Raw genomic sequence first — 16389 nt, 5'->3', positions numbered from 1 at the left:
CGGTCCCGTGCTGCTGGTGCCGGAGCGGAGGGCCGGCCCCGGCCGGCTTCCCGGTGAGCTGGGGGGCCCGGTGCGGATACAGCTCCACAGGGTCGGGGGAGTTTTTCAGGGCTGTCAAACCGTGCGATTGCATAGACTCCGTCTGGGGCTCTGAGGCCTTATGGAGTCGCTCCTATTGGACTTGACTTGAGATGATGAGCAGGTTATGTTAATGAAATTCGAGACAAACTCCCTTAAAGAAAGCTTTGCTTTTAAGCTAAATGCATGCATGATGACCTAGGAATTCTTCAGAGAGAGATTAGATTTATTACTATAACGCTTTAAGGATTTGCTTCTGTTCACTGCTGCTTGTGTTTTTCAGATGTTGGTGGTGCAGCAGATAAGATTAATTTAATACCTCAAGACTTTTTTGCAGAACTGGTAAGCAGGGCAATAAATGCGATGTGGAAGGGCTTCTGGCACGCTTTGATTCTAGGAAACCTTTTTGTTTAAGCTCTTCTTGTTTTTATCTCTTGCAAAGGGAACCTTATGTATGCGGTAGCTTAGACATACGTGACTCATAAAGTGGACCCGTCCTGCTAAGAGCCATAGGATTGCTTTAAATTTATGTTTTTATCACAAAAGATTTTTAAAAATGTATTTTTGCCTTTCATCTAAATGAGGTATCAAGCTAGCTTGTTTAGAAAACATTCAGCTTGTTTACTGTAGTGTGCACTTGAACAGGATGACTGTTCAATTAGTACGAAAATGGTGTGTTAAGTAGGAATAGCTAGTGAGGTAATAACTAAAAGTCTTGACTGAGTTTATTTGCTTTTCTTGGATTTGATGTAATTTTAAAATCAGTCATTTCAATGACTTTATTCTCTACCCTGCATTTAAAGCATCCTCCTGTTGTCCATTTTTGCATTAACCAGTTTTCTTTTTTGTTTTGTAATCTCCAAGTGTTCAAACTAGCTTTGTCTTTTATATTAAAATATGCATTAAGAATGTTTTCAAACTTACTTTCTTTACAGTGTGAACAAATAATTCAACATCTGAACCAGAAGATCCCAGGTGTAAATACAGCTGAGCTGTGTCGGGTAGGTTTGGACACTAGCACCTATGAGCAAGTATATTAGCTGTATATGCTGTAAAGGATAGATTCCCGAAGCCAATTTTTTTTTGTGTGTATACAAAGAGGGTTTTATTAATGCATAATTTATTGTTATTTGTAATTGTTTGACCGTTCTGTTTCTAGAGAATTCAAACATCTGGGATTGAGATTAATGTTGGTGACCTGGCAAAAATAGCTAATATTGTTTCCTTTCTATTTAGGTAAGCACAAAATAATTTACTTTGCCTCATGTCTTTTTTTCCCTCCACACCAACTTAATAGTGGTATTTAAAAGTGACATCAAGTGTGGGTATAAAATTAATTGATTTGGGAAAAGGGCAAAAGTTTGTAGCTCTCAGTACACAAAAAAATAATTTCTGGGCTCAGTTTATGTTCTTTAAAAAATTGTAGTTAACATATAGTCTCACTTTTTGTAATTAAAAAAAAAAAAACTAAAGAGAGGAAATTGTTCTAAGATCCTGGCTGCAAGCTTTGGAACTACTGGCAAAATAAGAGGAAGTTAAGCTCGGGTCTAAAGCTAAGACAGCTAGGCCTTTGCCTGGAAGAAGCATGTTCTAAAAACTTGTTTCTTAGAGATTAGAAACCAGCATTTGTGCCTGTTTGAAGGGCACACAGTTTTATAATGTTGAACTCTGCCATGATAAAGGTTTTTAGGTAGTATTTTCAGCTGTTGTTTTGCTGTAAGTTTTTCTATTTTCAGAAAGATAAAATTTTCAAGATCTTGCTTGTTCTTTTAATATCTAGTATCTAAATATTTGTTGTAACATTAATATGACTGAAGAAAATATACTAGCAGAAATTCAACATGCTACTTTTTCCTCTATAAAATATAAAGCCCTAAATTATATTAGACCATGCTACTTGGAGGACTAACTGTCTTTTTTCTTAATGTCTCTTTAAGAGGAGTGGATCTGCATGAACAAACCTAGGGTGGGAATTTTTTTTTACCTGTTTCTGTAGAGGAAATTGAGTGGCAATTTTCCTCTAGACTTGCTGCCTTTTCAGTTGAGGGTTTATTGCATCATTTGCCTCCTGTTAGTACCAATTATACCATTACCTAGAGGTCCTTGCTTGCCTTTTGGTGATACTTAAATTACCTCTCCTAAATGTTTAATTAAACTGCCTTGTTTCTAAAGTAATAATGTTTAACTGCTCTGTGCACACGTCTTTCACTGAATTATGCCTTTTTTCAGTTGCAACAGCACTTGGAGGCTGTGATTATTTTTGTTTCAATGCTGTGAGTTGTGCAAGCCCAGCAAAGCTTGGTCTCTGCATATTAAGACACATTAAAAGTCAAGTCATGTTGTTTCTTGCATGCGGATACAAAAGATTAGTAAAATATTCTGGCGACGAAAACAAAAAATCACAGGCTGCCTAATTATTGTAAAGTATATAGACACGTAAAGCAGAAATAAAAATTGCCTATTTGGGGTGAAGTGAGAAATTTTATTAAATTCATGGAAGATTAAATTGATGCGGTCTTCTTTGGATATACCTATAGCACAGCAGCCAGAAACAATCTCTCTACGGAAGAACTCGTCACCATCTTGGGCAATGCAGTCAGCGCGCTGCCAAAACATGCAGTTCAAGTTATTCGTCATGTGTGGAATGAGCAGGGCAAATCCATTAGTATGTCAGAAGATGCAAGAAATATGGCCACAGTGGGGCAGGTAACTAAATGACAAAGTGCAGTTGAGCTAACTATTAAGCTTTCAGAAATGTCAGTGCTTCATTGTGTATGTTGTATTGTCAAGCACATGGTGGTATCTTGACTGCCAAAAGCTTTCCTATATATATATATATGGATGTATGTTTCCAAATGTCTACCCAGATAAAGAAGCATATACAATAAAGCCTGTCTAAATGCTGAACAGTTTTCGAATATTATTGTTTGGATGATAAAGTCACACTTCATAACTTTTTAAAAATCAGTGCTTCATAGTACTATTAGGGAAGGTGAGTGGCAGTCAGTGTGGCAGACAATTGTATTAGCTGTTTATGTAAATCTGTTTGAAGTGTAATTTGAATTGTTCGTTAGAGTTGATAACACCAGCACTTGATTGTTTAAGGCTTTGTCTCCCTTAAGTTTAAACTCTTTTTAAAGATACTTTCTGTCAATTTCCAGCATTCCTTTTTTCTCCTTTTTGAAAAAATAATACAGAGCGTATTTGCATTTTAAGATTTTTTTTTTCCTAACAACAGTTTAAAAGAGTACGGAATTGGGGGGGGGGAAATCTTTGAGGCTTGATAGTAAGCTTCTAAAGGCTCTCTTCACTTCTTTATTCAACAGGTCTGCCTATCATAAAAGGCTAAAAATGATAACTTACCTGTCTGAAATGTTTTTATGATGTACTTTGATTTATCTAAAATACAGTTACGAAATGCCTTAACTTTTTCCCATTATTGCTATTATAAAACCTTTGTGCACTGTCTGAGGTTTTTCTCATGTTTCCACTTGATTTAGAAACTTAAAAAAAAAAAAACCCACAACATGACAAAAGCACAAGTGATATACAAGCCAGGTCAACTCTGTGGCTCAAGCTCTTCTTACTAGAACTTTAAATAGCCTGTACTTGACTATTGACAGTGCTTGAATAAGGAAAACGGATTAAGTGAAGTAACTTACTAAATTGCTTATTTTTTCACTATTAAAAGGAAGGGCAGATGATTTTGTATTCACAGTAGTATCTGAATGTGTATGTTTTGTTTCCCATTTGGACATGAGCCCTAGATGTCCTGTATTGTCTGTAAAACACCCATCCAACAGAATAGCAATGGTAGGCTGGATCTCTTCTTTTGACACTGTTTCCAATGATTTTCTTCTTTGTAGTTTGTCGATATTAAGTGGAAACTGGGAGTTGCGATGAGCTCTGACACCTGCAGGTCTCTGAAGTATCCTTATGTTACAGTGACGCTAAAAGTGGCAGACCCTTCGGGACAAATAACAGACAAATCTTTTGAAATGACGATCCCACAGTTCAAGGTCTGTAATCAGTGTTACTTGATTCAGTCTCTTAAAACAGTGACATTGTTGTGAAGGAGCAACGGTATACCTTGATGCATATGTTTGTGTTGCTTATTTACTAACACAGTCATTCAAAGATGAACCATTAAATAATTATTTAAAACACTGAAGCTAAATACTTATTTCATAGCATCTAGTTCTACATCACTTACCCAAAAATGTTAATTTAGAAGTAATTAATCTGTTCTCTTACAAATAAGCTAACAACTGAAGACACAAAGACTTTTGGACCTTTCTTGTCAGCTGTCACTCTGCCTTATTCAAAATGAATGGAATATTCTAAATCTATGGAACTGTTCCCCAGCCTCAAAATCTAGAACTTGGGTTAAGCCTAACATTTACTAATGATTAGGAATGGAGGTCAGTCTGCTTTGTCACCACTGGCTCTTAATTGCTATGCCTTCATCTATGAACTTATGTAACTTTGTTTAATTTTGCATAAATGTGGCACTTCTGTTGTCATTCCTGTTTAAAGGGCAAATACATCACATAGAGTATGGTACGAGCTTACAAATAAATAAATCCTTGGAGTTGAACTGGCAGGAATTTGAGAAGGATATTGTGAATCCTTAGGTGTTGTAAAATGTATTCATTCTGGTTGAAACCTATTTAGTAATTTGCTGTTCAACTACTATCAGAAATGGATGCTATACTTGAGAAGCCTGGATTATTTCAGCTGGGGATAGAAACACTTGCATAAGAAGGCTTTTTGGTGGTGGGTTTTTTGTTGTTGTGTGAGAGCTATTTTGTATTTTTCTTTCATAGCATCTTCTCCTATTAATAGGCAAACCCATGCAAATAAGGCATCACCTGTGTAGGTTTAATAGTGAATGTGCCCAAATGCCAACCAGCCCACAAAAAGAAAAGCAGAAACTTTCAGTTCAAGCTGCAAACTGTAACTGAAGAGGGAATGTGAGAAACATGGATTGTGATTTTTGTCCAACATGCTAGTTTGAACTACAGTTCAAGCTTTTCTTCAAGCAACTGAAATTTACCTTAACTCTTGCTTTTTAGAACTTCTTCAGACAGTTCAAGGAAATGGCAGCTGTTCTGGAAACAGTTTGAAGAGAACTCTTTTATTTACACTGAAATGTCGGACAGACTTAGATCAAGTAAACTTTCCGTTCTGCACAGGGAATAAAGTGCCATTGTTCAGCAAGGTATGTATCCTTGTCTTTTCGACAGGTATTTGTCAACGTCATCCTTGCATTGCTGTGAAGATTTCTTCGCTTTTGAATACTTGAAGCCAACTCTGCAGTGTTTGTGAAAATTCATTCAGCTTTGTTCATCCTGGTAGACAACAGATCAGGATGTGTACAGAGAAGCATCACTGTAGACTTTCTAATATCCAAGAGTAAGAAACTACATGTAAGAAACTACACATTTAACTCTGGAGTGTGGAAGGGCACCTGAAAATGTTGACTGGGAAGATACTGAGAGAAGTGTAAATCCTATGTTAACACTTTTGTCTGTACAATTGGGATGCGCTTGGACTCAACGATAACATTAAGTATAAGGAGTATATGAAGTTACACATAACAAGCATACAGTTATTCTTGAAGAATAGCACTGTCAGGTAGTTAGTCGCAGGTATTTGCGGACCTGGCTTCCAGTCGTCTTTTAATAACTGGAGAATGTACTTGTCCTAACAGCTTGTTTATTTCAAATACCTATTTCCCACCACCTAGGCTTATAAAAACTGAGTTAATGCATTAAGCTTTTCTGGAGACCCAAAATGTATGCTCGGAAATGAAGCCCAGAGGCTGATTTTAAATAAAGGTAGAAAGGTGAATTTAATTCAAAAGCATTTTAATATATTTTTGCCTTTGCATTTAATCCCACTCTAGTCTGTGGCACTCTGTTTGATGTAGCTGCCTCACTCCAAGCTCTGAAATGGAAAAGTCAAGAGGAAACATGACAATTCAGGCTGGAGTGTTAGCCAAGCACATCAGAGAAAGGACCACACTAAAAGTCAGCAAGATTTCTTTGCTTGTTGTATTGTGTGGCAGGAGTCCACTGGACTGTGTTGTGAGCGCTTGCTCTCGGAGAATGTCCTGACCAGCAAAATTTTGACTTTGATTCTGAAGAATGGGGATATTTCCAAAGGGGGAGTGATAAATCCAGTGTGCTTGCATGCCGTCTTTCCCCACCCCACCCCCCTTAAGTTTTCCATAAACAAAACGCAAACTGCAAACATAGTGGGATGTAATAAAAACAATACTGTTGCATTTCAAGATGTGCTGGTGGGGTAGTAGAGCAAGTAAATCTGAAGAGAGACAATTCATACTGATAAGCAGACTGAAGTTTATGCTGCAACTTCAGAATGGTAGAGACAGAACCAGTTTTGCTGTGACAGTTCCTCACTGATTTCAGGGCCCCTCAAGTGAGAACATCTACCTTTCTAACCCACTTGCATTTTTTATGAACTTTTTTAGAAGCTGGCTGTGAAAGTCATTGATACAGGTTATGCCTGCCTTTTTATGTCATGAAAATAAACTGCAGCACATTGTGCGTGCTGCATACTGCAATCCTTTCAATAAAGAGAGATACACCCTCACTGTTTGGGCATTATGCATGGTGCGTAAAAACAGTACTTGGAGTTGCTTAGAAGCCCAAATAAATGAAACAGTGTTGGCTTTAACAAAAGATAATGAAAGTTTTGGGCCGTGGCCATTGATCTGGATGATACTTCCTTTGTGCTGCTGAAGTCCGAGGTGTTTGCTTTGTGGCTGGGGAGAGCAGATTGCTCTTTTCTGGGCCCTCTCAATGGAATGTCACAAAATGGTCTCAGGAACAGACTTCCCGTTTGCTGTTTGCCTTTTCCCTATTCTGTCTGCAAGGGCTCGGGGCTGAACATAGTGCAAAAAATCCTCTCTGTGTGTGTAAAAGTGATCTGAGCAGCTGACTTTTTTTTTTTAATACAAAGTTGGACTGTAAGGCTGCTATAACTGGAAAACATTGTCATGCTTTGGCCTAGTGAATTAATTGGTTTACATCAATGCAAGAGTTCCAGAAAAAGAATACTTTTTTTTTTAAGTAAAGCTGGAGCCTTACAAATACTTCCCATTTGTTCTAATGCAATTAAGTTCTTCATATAGCTGGAAATATTTGTGCCTTCATTGGAACTGGATGGAAAAGAAGATTTAATTAATCATGTCTTACCTTCTAGAAATGATTTAGTAGATGCTGGAAGGTAATGAGGAAACTCAGTTACCATTTTTGCTTGGTCCATCACCAAGAGGAGAAAGTTGGCAGCCTTTGAAAGTCTAACTTACATTTTGTCAAGTCAAATATTCTAGAAATATTAATGAATATCTTTGAAATGTCCCTGAACTCCAGCATGTTGTAACTCTGGCTGGAAGATGCGTGGACATGTGTACTATACCAGTTTACTGCCTGAGAATTTTCAGGGGTGTTTATGGACATCTAGGAGATGTGATTGAAAGTTGGCTATGTACTCAAACTGCTGAGATTTGTCCTGATTGCTATCAGTAGGAATTCCTATACTGAGTAATGGAAGAATTAAGTACTTTGTTTAAAAAAAAAAAAACAAACCACCAAAACCAAAAAAACACCAAGCTAAAAACCTAACAGTTTGCAGGGTAGCAATATTAACATGTGCAAACAAGCTGTCGAATTGTTTGTCTATACATGCAGAAACCGGAACTTTTCAAAGAGAATCAGGAGTCCTTGCGTGTTCCTAATTCTACTTGTTGGTTGATATGAAATTGTATAACATGAATATTTTTGTAAGTCCACAAACGGTCATTAAACATGTAGGTAACAAAGATAAAGATGGTCTGTCTTTTGTTTTAAGCCTACTGCATGAAAGTCTGTCTCATAAATGCTGTAGTGAGTAAACTTCAGGACTAGACTATGACTAAACTTCTTTCCTTATTAGATTAGGATGAAGTTCAGACATAAGCGGTCTTCCTCTGTGGTGGGGTACCAGGGAGCTGAGGGATAACTGCAGGCTGCAAGGAATGTTTGTATCAATTACTTACAACTAGACAAAATGTTGTATTGAACCAGGAAAAGACAGGGGACATACGAGATTAATGCAATTTCCTGCAAAATTTCATCAAAGTGGTTTTCTTTCCTTAATTGTATTTAGGAGACAAGTAAACAATTTTTCTTTTCAACATTTGCCTGAAACAGAGCAAGAGGAAGGAGGGGGGGGAAAGGGTCTTACACAGTAAACAAACCCAAGGGAGGGAATAATGAAGGAATCTCCTGGCAATGACTGTCTGTTGTCTTTATCACAACTTTTTTTTTTTGCATTAGTTTCAAACACACCAGCCCACTTGCAGAAAGCTATTTTGTAGAAAAATGGAGAAAGGCGCACAGAAAGAGTGCACAAATGGCTGTAGTCATGTCTGTGTGCTAGTGTTTTAAATATTTAACTTCTGCATACTTTGGCCTAGTCACGGCCAAAGTAAAAGCATGTCTCTGTTCCTGCTTCCGCAAAATTGTACTGCCTTTCTTCAACCACGTTTTAAAGGTATGTAACCTTGTTGTTCACTGTGAGCCCGTCCCCCTTTATTTTTTTTTTACTTTCCCATTTTCAAGCCTTTGCACTCTTATTGGAACACCTGAAGATACGTTCGCTTGGACCAATTAAAAACAAAGGTAGAGAGATGATAAATTGGGGGAGAGGAAGAATGTTGTTTCTTCTTCCTGCTTGCCCTGCTCCCTATCGTATTTGACTGTTTTATTACCTTCTCAACTGTGGATGTAATGAGAGAGTAATTTCCACTCCTTTGCAGAGGCATGCAGGGTTCTTCTGTTTAGCCCTTGTGGGTACTAGAATAATACGGAAAAGTGCCCAAGTCATTTAATCTACCTGCAGCAAAAAATGCCCCATCTCTGAAGAACCTTTGCAACACGGGGAGAGACTTAAAATTCAGCAGCCTCTATCCTATCCCGTACCCTGTGGTTGATCGTGGTACTGCTCATTTCCCAGACAGATTTTTGGTAAAACGTTACACGACTGTTGGTTGGGCTGCTAGCTTGCCGGGCATTCACTTGATCAGGAAGTTAGATCTGTGCAGGTCAGTACATGACATAACGAGTGCCCCGACCTGGGTTGAGCTTGCATGGTATGCTGCTACAGTCCTCCCTTCCTGGGGCTCCATCACCTCATAAACAACTGGATTTGCTTGCCACTGTGCCATTTTGGCCAAATGTTTCCTTTATTTTTGTGTCTGCTGTAGAGCACTGTCCATACATACTCATCCGGTTCCACTCCTGGTGCTCGAGTGCGGGAGGAAGCACGCATGTTAGAGGGATGATGCTCAGCGCTCCTCATACCAGCCCTGGATGCTTTGAAAGACTTCCCAACTCTTGTTTCCGAGGCTTTTCTGAGGGGAGGTGGAGAAATGACCTGCCATTTGAACTGAGTTGTTGGGATATGTCTGTTAATTATTTATGACTTTGTGTCATTGAGGAAGTGAGGAAGCTGAGATTGCTGATCTCCGTGAAGGCTAATTTTAGTGTTTCTGGGTTTCCTCTTCCCTATACATTTTCCTCCTACGGCTAATTACGGTCTAGCTGCCCTAACCTGAGAACCATTGCTGTTCAATATGTGTAGGTGCCATTGTTTCCAAATACTCTGTTAGTGTTTACATTACAAATATCGTCATATTTAAAAATTGGAAATTTCAGTGTCAGTTTTGTACTTCGCACACTGAGCTTTGGAACAGTAAGCTTTAATATGCATATTAAAAAAGAAGGAAAAATTCTATTATTTCATACAATAGATTTCTGTACCATGAAGTATTTTAAGAGGACTTTGTCATAGCATCGGTCACCAGGTGGCACTGCTACATACAGTCTTGATACACGGTAATCCTTTGAGAGCACGTCTGGCAATGGGATAAGGACTTCTGGTTTTCTCCCCTGTGTAGCCTGTATCTGGAACTGCACACATTCACGTCACCCTAACTTCCATCTTACTTCTTAGATTGCAGGGAAATACTCTAACTTCTGTGTTAATTATTAAAAAGATGAGCGTAAAGATTTCCAGTGCCATAAACAACATTCAGCATCTTAATGGTAACAGAATATATACCATACGTTGTGTATTTGCAGTAGCTTAAACCAGTAATTTAATTATACTAATGCTTCTGCATTATGACTTGCTCTTTAAATAGCATCATGTTACACTTTCTCATTTTACATTTTTTTTTCCCTGTTTATACACCTCAGATTTTTCTGGATCTGTATCTTGTTCATAGAGTACGTATTTACATTTCTCTATCCAAGGTTTTTATGCAGTTTAACCACTCTAAAATCCGTCTTCCGTATTTTGTTATGCAGCCTAGTTTTCAGTGTCTTTATGCCACACTTAGGAATACACTTCTCTGCCACTGAAAGTGGCCCTGTTGCTTAATTCCCCTGTGAATTACCTCTGAATCTGAAAAAGAATGTTCAGATGTTGTTGGTACTATTGAAGCTGCAAAGAATTTTTCTGTTCCCCGTTAATGGGGCCAGAATGTCGTCACTGCTGTGTCTTGGGCAGGTTACAGGTGTGTTTGAAAAAAGTACTCATCTGAGAGCTTGGCCAAATTAAAGCAAGACAGGCTTTCTTCCCAGTCATGCTTCTGAACCGGCAAGTACCAGGTGCTGCAACCACGCATGAAGCTTGAGAGGGGTGTAAAAGTTTACATTTAAAACGAGTAGAGGAATGTAAGTGCGTGTCTCCCGTGAATCACTGGTGTGCTGTGCAATGCTGCTTCTCGCAGTTGGCAGTGTGGGAAGACGAGAGATGCTCAGCAGTCGACAGAGTCAAGACAACAGATGTCGATTTACCTAGGAGAGAGTCAAGGATGATGAGAAAGAGGATTAAGGGGTTCCCATCTGTTTGGTTGGTTTTTTTTTTTTTTTCAGCTACGCTGGCACCATTCTTGGTATTGTGTTGGGACTACAAGTGCCCTGTTGTTCACGGTAAGCTGTACCTTCTCTTACCAGTTCAACCAGTACTGAGTTGTGAAGTTGCAATAACATTTTTCATAGTGGTACGCTCTTGAAGTCTTCACGATATTTGCATTTTCCTCTTGAAGAGATATAATTTGTGACCTTTGAAGAAGTACTCTTGCCTTCCAAAGTATTCCATATTATTTCTGCACTCTACTACAGATCTGTTAACCTTTCTAGCCTGTGGTTCATCCTTTGTAAGAATATGTTTGTGGAATAATATCAAGAAGTTCCTTTTAGCTTTGGCAATGACAAGAAATCCTGTCTTAGTTTCCGTTTCTGGAGAGTTGGAGGGGACCAGGATCCCCTCCAAATCACAAAACGAGGTAGTGGGCACTGTCAGGGAGAGTAGTAGACTCCAGCAGCTGCACTACTCTCTTCTTCCTCATTTTTTTCTCTTCTTTGTATGTTACTGCAGTGGTTGGGGAATAGTAGGGAAGTAAATGTCTCCTTTATATAAAAGCAGAAATAATTGGGAATGTGGAAGTTCTTGTTGCAGAAGTTGCTCTATCTCCTGTAATAACTAGCTTTGCAACTGGCCTGAGCTGCTAACAGCCACCAAACTCTCTATTATCTCAACAACAAGGATTTTAGTAAGCTGATCTGATACCCTTATCTGGGGGAGAAACCTTAAAAAAAATTTTTTTTTAAATTGCAAATGTTCTCACCTGGAAAGATGCTATGATCACATGTAAGCACACAGGACTTGAGATTAAAACTTAGTTTTAAAGAAAAAGCATTGTTGTTCTTCACTGGATTCAAAGTCTGCTGTGCCAGAAAGTTTCATGGGATGACTGTTACAGGAAACAATGACAAAAATACGAATCTGTTCCAAAATCAAATGCTTCTTTGAAGAGAAATACAATAATTCAATGCATTGTCTCTCTTAATCAGTGCTACATTAAACTGAATAACGATACACTGAACACAGACATAAAATGCGGTGGGTCGCCTGAAGTTCTAGAGACGTTTATTAAATTTCTAGCTAGGGATTATTCTCTTACGAACTTTGCTCATTCCAGTTCCCCTAAATCTGTTTTGGAGTGGTTCTTATTGGCAGAACAAATTATAATCTGTCATTACGATCCAAAAAGATTAGTGCCATCTGAGAAGAAAAAAAACAACCAAACCACCCAACCCCCTATCAGATTAATTTTTCATCATTTTTATTGTGTACAAATTGCAGTGAGTGTCTCCTGCTACTGACATGTCTCTACAAGACTGATGTCTTACTCAAACCTTTGGCATTACATTTTAAACTATAATAACCTCTACACATACTGCAAAATACACAATTTTCTTTATTTCCAGTGATGTTTTTACACACTTAATAGAGGAGGCACCAGAGTTTCTCTAGCAGCTAAAGTTTAAAGCCTTGGTAATACGCCCAGTCCACTGAACTTACTTTCTAATACTTCAATTATATTTCCAAAAGTTAATTCATTAGAGTTTTCAAATAAGACTGGGTAGTTTAAATCAATAAAATGTTTTCTAAAGTAAAAATGTCTGTATCTCAGATCTTACCAAAAGGTGATCTGAGAGTAAAATAAAATTTGACGAGTTAAAAATAATGCAAATATGGTGGTGGACGTTGAAATCCCAGAGAGTTAAGTGACAGCATTCTTAGAAAAGCAATAGGATGAGAAGTAATTCCAGCTACAGAGCATATTACTGAAATAAAGTACTCTAGTCCAAGGTGGATGACATTATGTATAAATTAAGGGGTTGTGAAGTCAAGTCTACAGCTCCTCCAATAACTCAATATTTTTTCTGCCATTAAAATTGTGGCTGGAAAGCTTAAGGGGATGTATAATTACTAGTGATTAAGTCTGATCATGTGAGATGCTGAGGTCTCTCCGCTCCTGAAGAAATTACTGACAACTGTGGTTGCTTACCATTTTGCAGGTTTAAATCCTTTAACGCTGAAGATGAACTGATGATCCAGATATGATACATGAAATAGCTGCGGTGGTGCCATGTGCCAAAACAGTATACATTATCAAGGTGTTGTCTTAACGAACGAAACGTACTTCCTTGCATAAACAGAAGGTAAATATACTTTCCCATTTTATTTGGAAAAATAATCTTTACATGTAGTGCTCCACTGACAAGCATATTGAATCCAAAATGTTCAGAGGCATTTACTTTGGTTTAGTTAACTGGATCTGTGTTTGGTCACTTCAATAGCATACCTTATTTTGAAAGATTTTGCATCTAATGTCTGTTTTGTCAACAGAAATCAATGGCAGGTTATCAACAATTCAAAAAAGTCTGTCTGGGTATGTGGTCGGTTTTATTTGACCAACTGAAAATGTATGTGCAGCACATGATATGGCAATTATTGAGCATAGTACTTTATGTACTTTAAATCTTCCGATATAGTTTTTACTTTGAATTTTACAATTTGTTTCAAGAAGCTTGGCCAATAATAATAATTTTTAAAAAAAGGAATTAAAAAAAAATTGTGGCTTCTCATCAGAGGCTTTGTCTGTCATGTCTCTGCGTGGGTGCTGCATTTACACTTCTTTCCATTTGGGATGACCTGGAGAGAAACTGCTCTTTCATCAAGAACAGGCGTGTATTTTCAAAGCTCTGTGGATAAGGGCTATGGAAAGTTGCTTTCTTCTCTATCCCAAAGTTTCTGATTCCCATTAACCGAGCTATAAGGATTAGGGTTAGGCTAATTCCTAACTATATTGTGCAAGAGAATTAGAGGATGATGCTTTTGTTACCATTATAGCTTTAAACACTAGGGGAGAAATTACATGAGAAGCATGTCGGAGGTCATGGGCAAAGGAGCACTGTGCTCAATATGAGAGAAATTAGGAAGCTTTAACTTAAAGGTGCATGAAACCTTACAACTGAAATGAGAAAAAGGGACCAACTTCAAGAAGAAAAGTTATGTAACCGAAGGACCGAGTTTCTAATGAAACACTATTAACGAGATGGGGGGATAAAAAGTGGTAGGCAGATTAAAGGATAAGAAAGAAATGATGAAGTAAATGGATAAAGGTAATGGACAGCTAAGAGGGATTACTATGAAGAATCGATTCAGAGAGACATAAAAAGCTGAAGCAAGAAGCAAGCATGAAAACTTTGGATTAACATCTGAGAATTTGATTTTGAAGGTAGTTAAAATATTAGTGGTAGAATTTATATAGATTAGTTTTGTCTTAAAAGGGATTTGTATAAAGAATTCGATAATAAAAATGAATTAGGTCAAAATAACCAGGTCTCATATCATATTAAGCAAATCACCGAACTGACGGAGAAACCAAACAGCTTTACATAACTGCCACAATGGTGACAATTTAAGAATTTTAGATCCATTTTCTGCATTTTTGTTCCTCGCAGTTCTACCTGATAAAATAATTTGTAAAAATTGAAGTGTGTCCTCAGCAGCTGAAAACCCAGCTCTGTAGCGTCTTCAAGTGAAGGCTTCTTGTTCCGTTTGAACAATGTGAGAACATCAATGGAGCTGTGATTGCTTAAGAGAATTTCAGCCTCTTTTTGCTGTTTGTTTTAATGTATTCACATGATTGCCTTCATGTTTCCTGATTATTATTAATTACTTGTATCGCCACAGCACCTAAAAGCCTAAGTGGTTGTCCGCCACCTGGTTTTGGCAGGTCGTATACAAACACAATACAAAGGGATCTATCTAATAGTCTCAGATATGGTGTTTGTAAGCAGCTGCAGCAATTCAGTACGTTGCAGCCTCCCCCTTAGGCTGCTTCCTTAGAGCCGTTTCGTGATTATCCCACCTAAAATCATCGCAACAGAACATATGAGGGGGTTTTGCCGCTGTTTTAGTGCAAACGCAGGGTTCAGTTCACTTCCCTGGTAATTTAAAATCGGTCTTTGCGCTCAAGTGCAGCTTCACGCTCCGGATGAATCATCTAACCAACCGTTCCCCAAAGGAGCGAGTAGTCTTGCTGGCCTCTTCACCCCCGAGCAGCTATTCCCGCTTCCTTTGTGCCAACAGCGGTGTCTGTACGAGCGCTGTCACTTAAATTAGAAGCGGCTCACAGAACTGAACTGGCAGAAAACGAGCAGTTCACCGCGGCATTAAACCAGCGCCAGCGCTGCTGCCAGGAAGCGAATGGGTCTTCTTCCAGGCGCGCTGTTAGAGGATCCTAGCAGCTCCCAAACCGTCATCCTGCAGTGCTGGAGCACAAAATCTCAAGTAACGTTCTCAGCTAAAGGGTTAATGCTAACTGTGCAGACTGAGGGATGGGAAATTTTGGGGGTTTGTGACCCCCAAAATTTAGCCATTATTATTCTAACTACCTCGGTTGTAAAATCTACTGTACAACAACTCAGTTCAGATGTTGAAGTGTGTGAAAATAGTCGGTTTGGGAAAGCAATTCCATTCTGGCTTTAACTTGTACCCTTGTAGCCAATATTAAAGCTGGTGTCCAGCCTACGTGAGACTTTTTGCATTAGCGGCCCTGTTCTAAGAATAGCCCCTTTTAGGATGCTGTGGGAGGAGGTATATTTGAGGTCTTTCCAAGTCAGAACGTTAAAACTGAAAATTACAACTGATAAACCAAAATGCATCAACCAGATGATTAAGCTGGGAAAAAGAAGAGCAAAATACTTTGCTCAGGAAATGAGCGTAGCTGCTTGTAACGCTATTAAAATACTGCTAGTGCGGCAGGTTTTGTGTCAGTTCAGACTTGCGGGTTGTGACCTGCTGTGCTACGTGACCCCTCTCTGCCCAAATAATCTAGCACGCAGCCTCAAATTACACAGAGCAGCTCTTCAGCTCAAGCTACGGCTTTATTTTTTCTAGACAGGGTTAAAACGGTTGCCACAATAGCACGTTACTGGGAATTATCGCCGCGGTTGCTACAGATGTAAACACAAGGACAGCCACCAAAATTGACATCTACAAAATGGATACGGATGCTGTGGAACTGGAAAAGCTTTGTCCAGCTACTTTCTCAGGTAGAGGAGACTAGTTACTAACATTTACAGTAGGTGGCGGATTTTTCGTTGACAAGAGATGTTATCGCGATAGCGAGGGGGGGGGAAACCACAACTAAGAGCTCAAGCAGGAAAAAGAAACCTAGAAAAAAATATTTTAAAATCAGTCTTAATTGAACTCCGACTTGACAGTGACTCGACAGGGAGACGCTGCAGTAGTACAGCCGTGGAAGTACCTCAGCACGTTTGCGACAAGGCTGTTTTTCCCTGCGTGGGGGAGAAGCCGGCGGAGAGGCAGCGGAGCCAGCAGAGACGCTGGGGGGCCCCCGGCGGGGGGGGCACCCCC

At 38.9% G+C, this 16389-nt stretch overlaps 1 protein-coding gene across 1 annotated transcript; it reads left to right on the top strand.

Annotated features, from left to right (window-relative positions):
- The first annotated feature begins 2647 nt into the window (after window positions 1-2647).
- On the top strand, window positions 2648-13235 carry COMMD6 (COMM domain containing 6). The gene is made up of 6 exons (XM_009319526.1): window positions 2648-2784; window positions 3945-4097; window positions 5154-5299; window positions 9355-9588; window positions 11028-11084; window positions 13020-13235. The coding sequence occupies exons 1-3, from the start codon at window positions 2746-2748 to the stop codon at window positions 5202-5204; spliced, it is 243 nt and encodes an 80-aa protein (XP_009317801.1). The 5' UTR covers window positions 2648-2745; the 3' UTR covers window positions 5205-5299; window positions 9355-9588; window positions 11028-11084; window positions 13020-13235.
- The last annotated feature ends 3154 nt before the right edge of the window (window positions 13236-16389 follow it).

Source organism: Pygoscelis adeliae, unplaced genomic scaffold, assembly GCF_000699105.1.
Source record: "Pygoscelis adeliae isolate BGI_AS28 unplaced genomic scaffold, ASM69910v1 Scaffold500, whole genome shotgun sequence".
Lineage (NCBI taxonomy): Eukaryota > Metazoa > Chordata > Aves > Sphenisciformes > Spheniscidae > Pygoscelis > Pygoscelis adeliae.
This window is presented reverse-complemented; position numbering and strand designations above follow the sequence as displayed.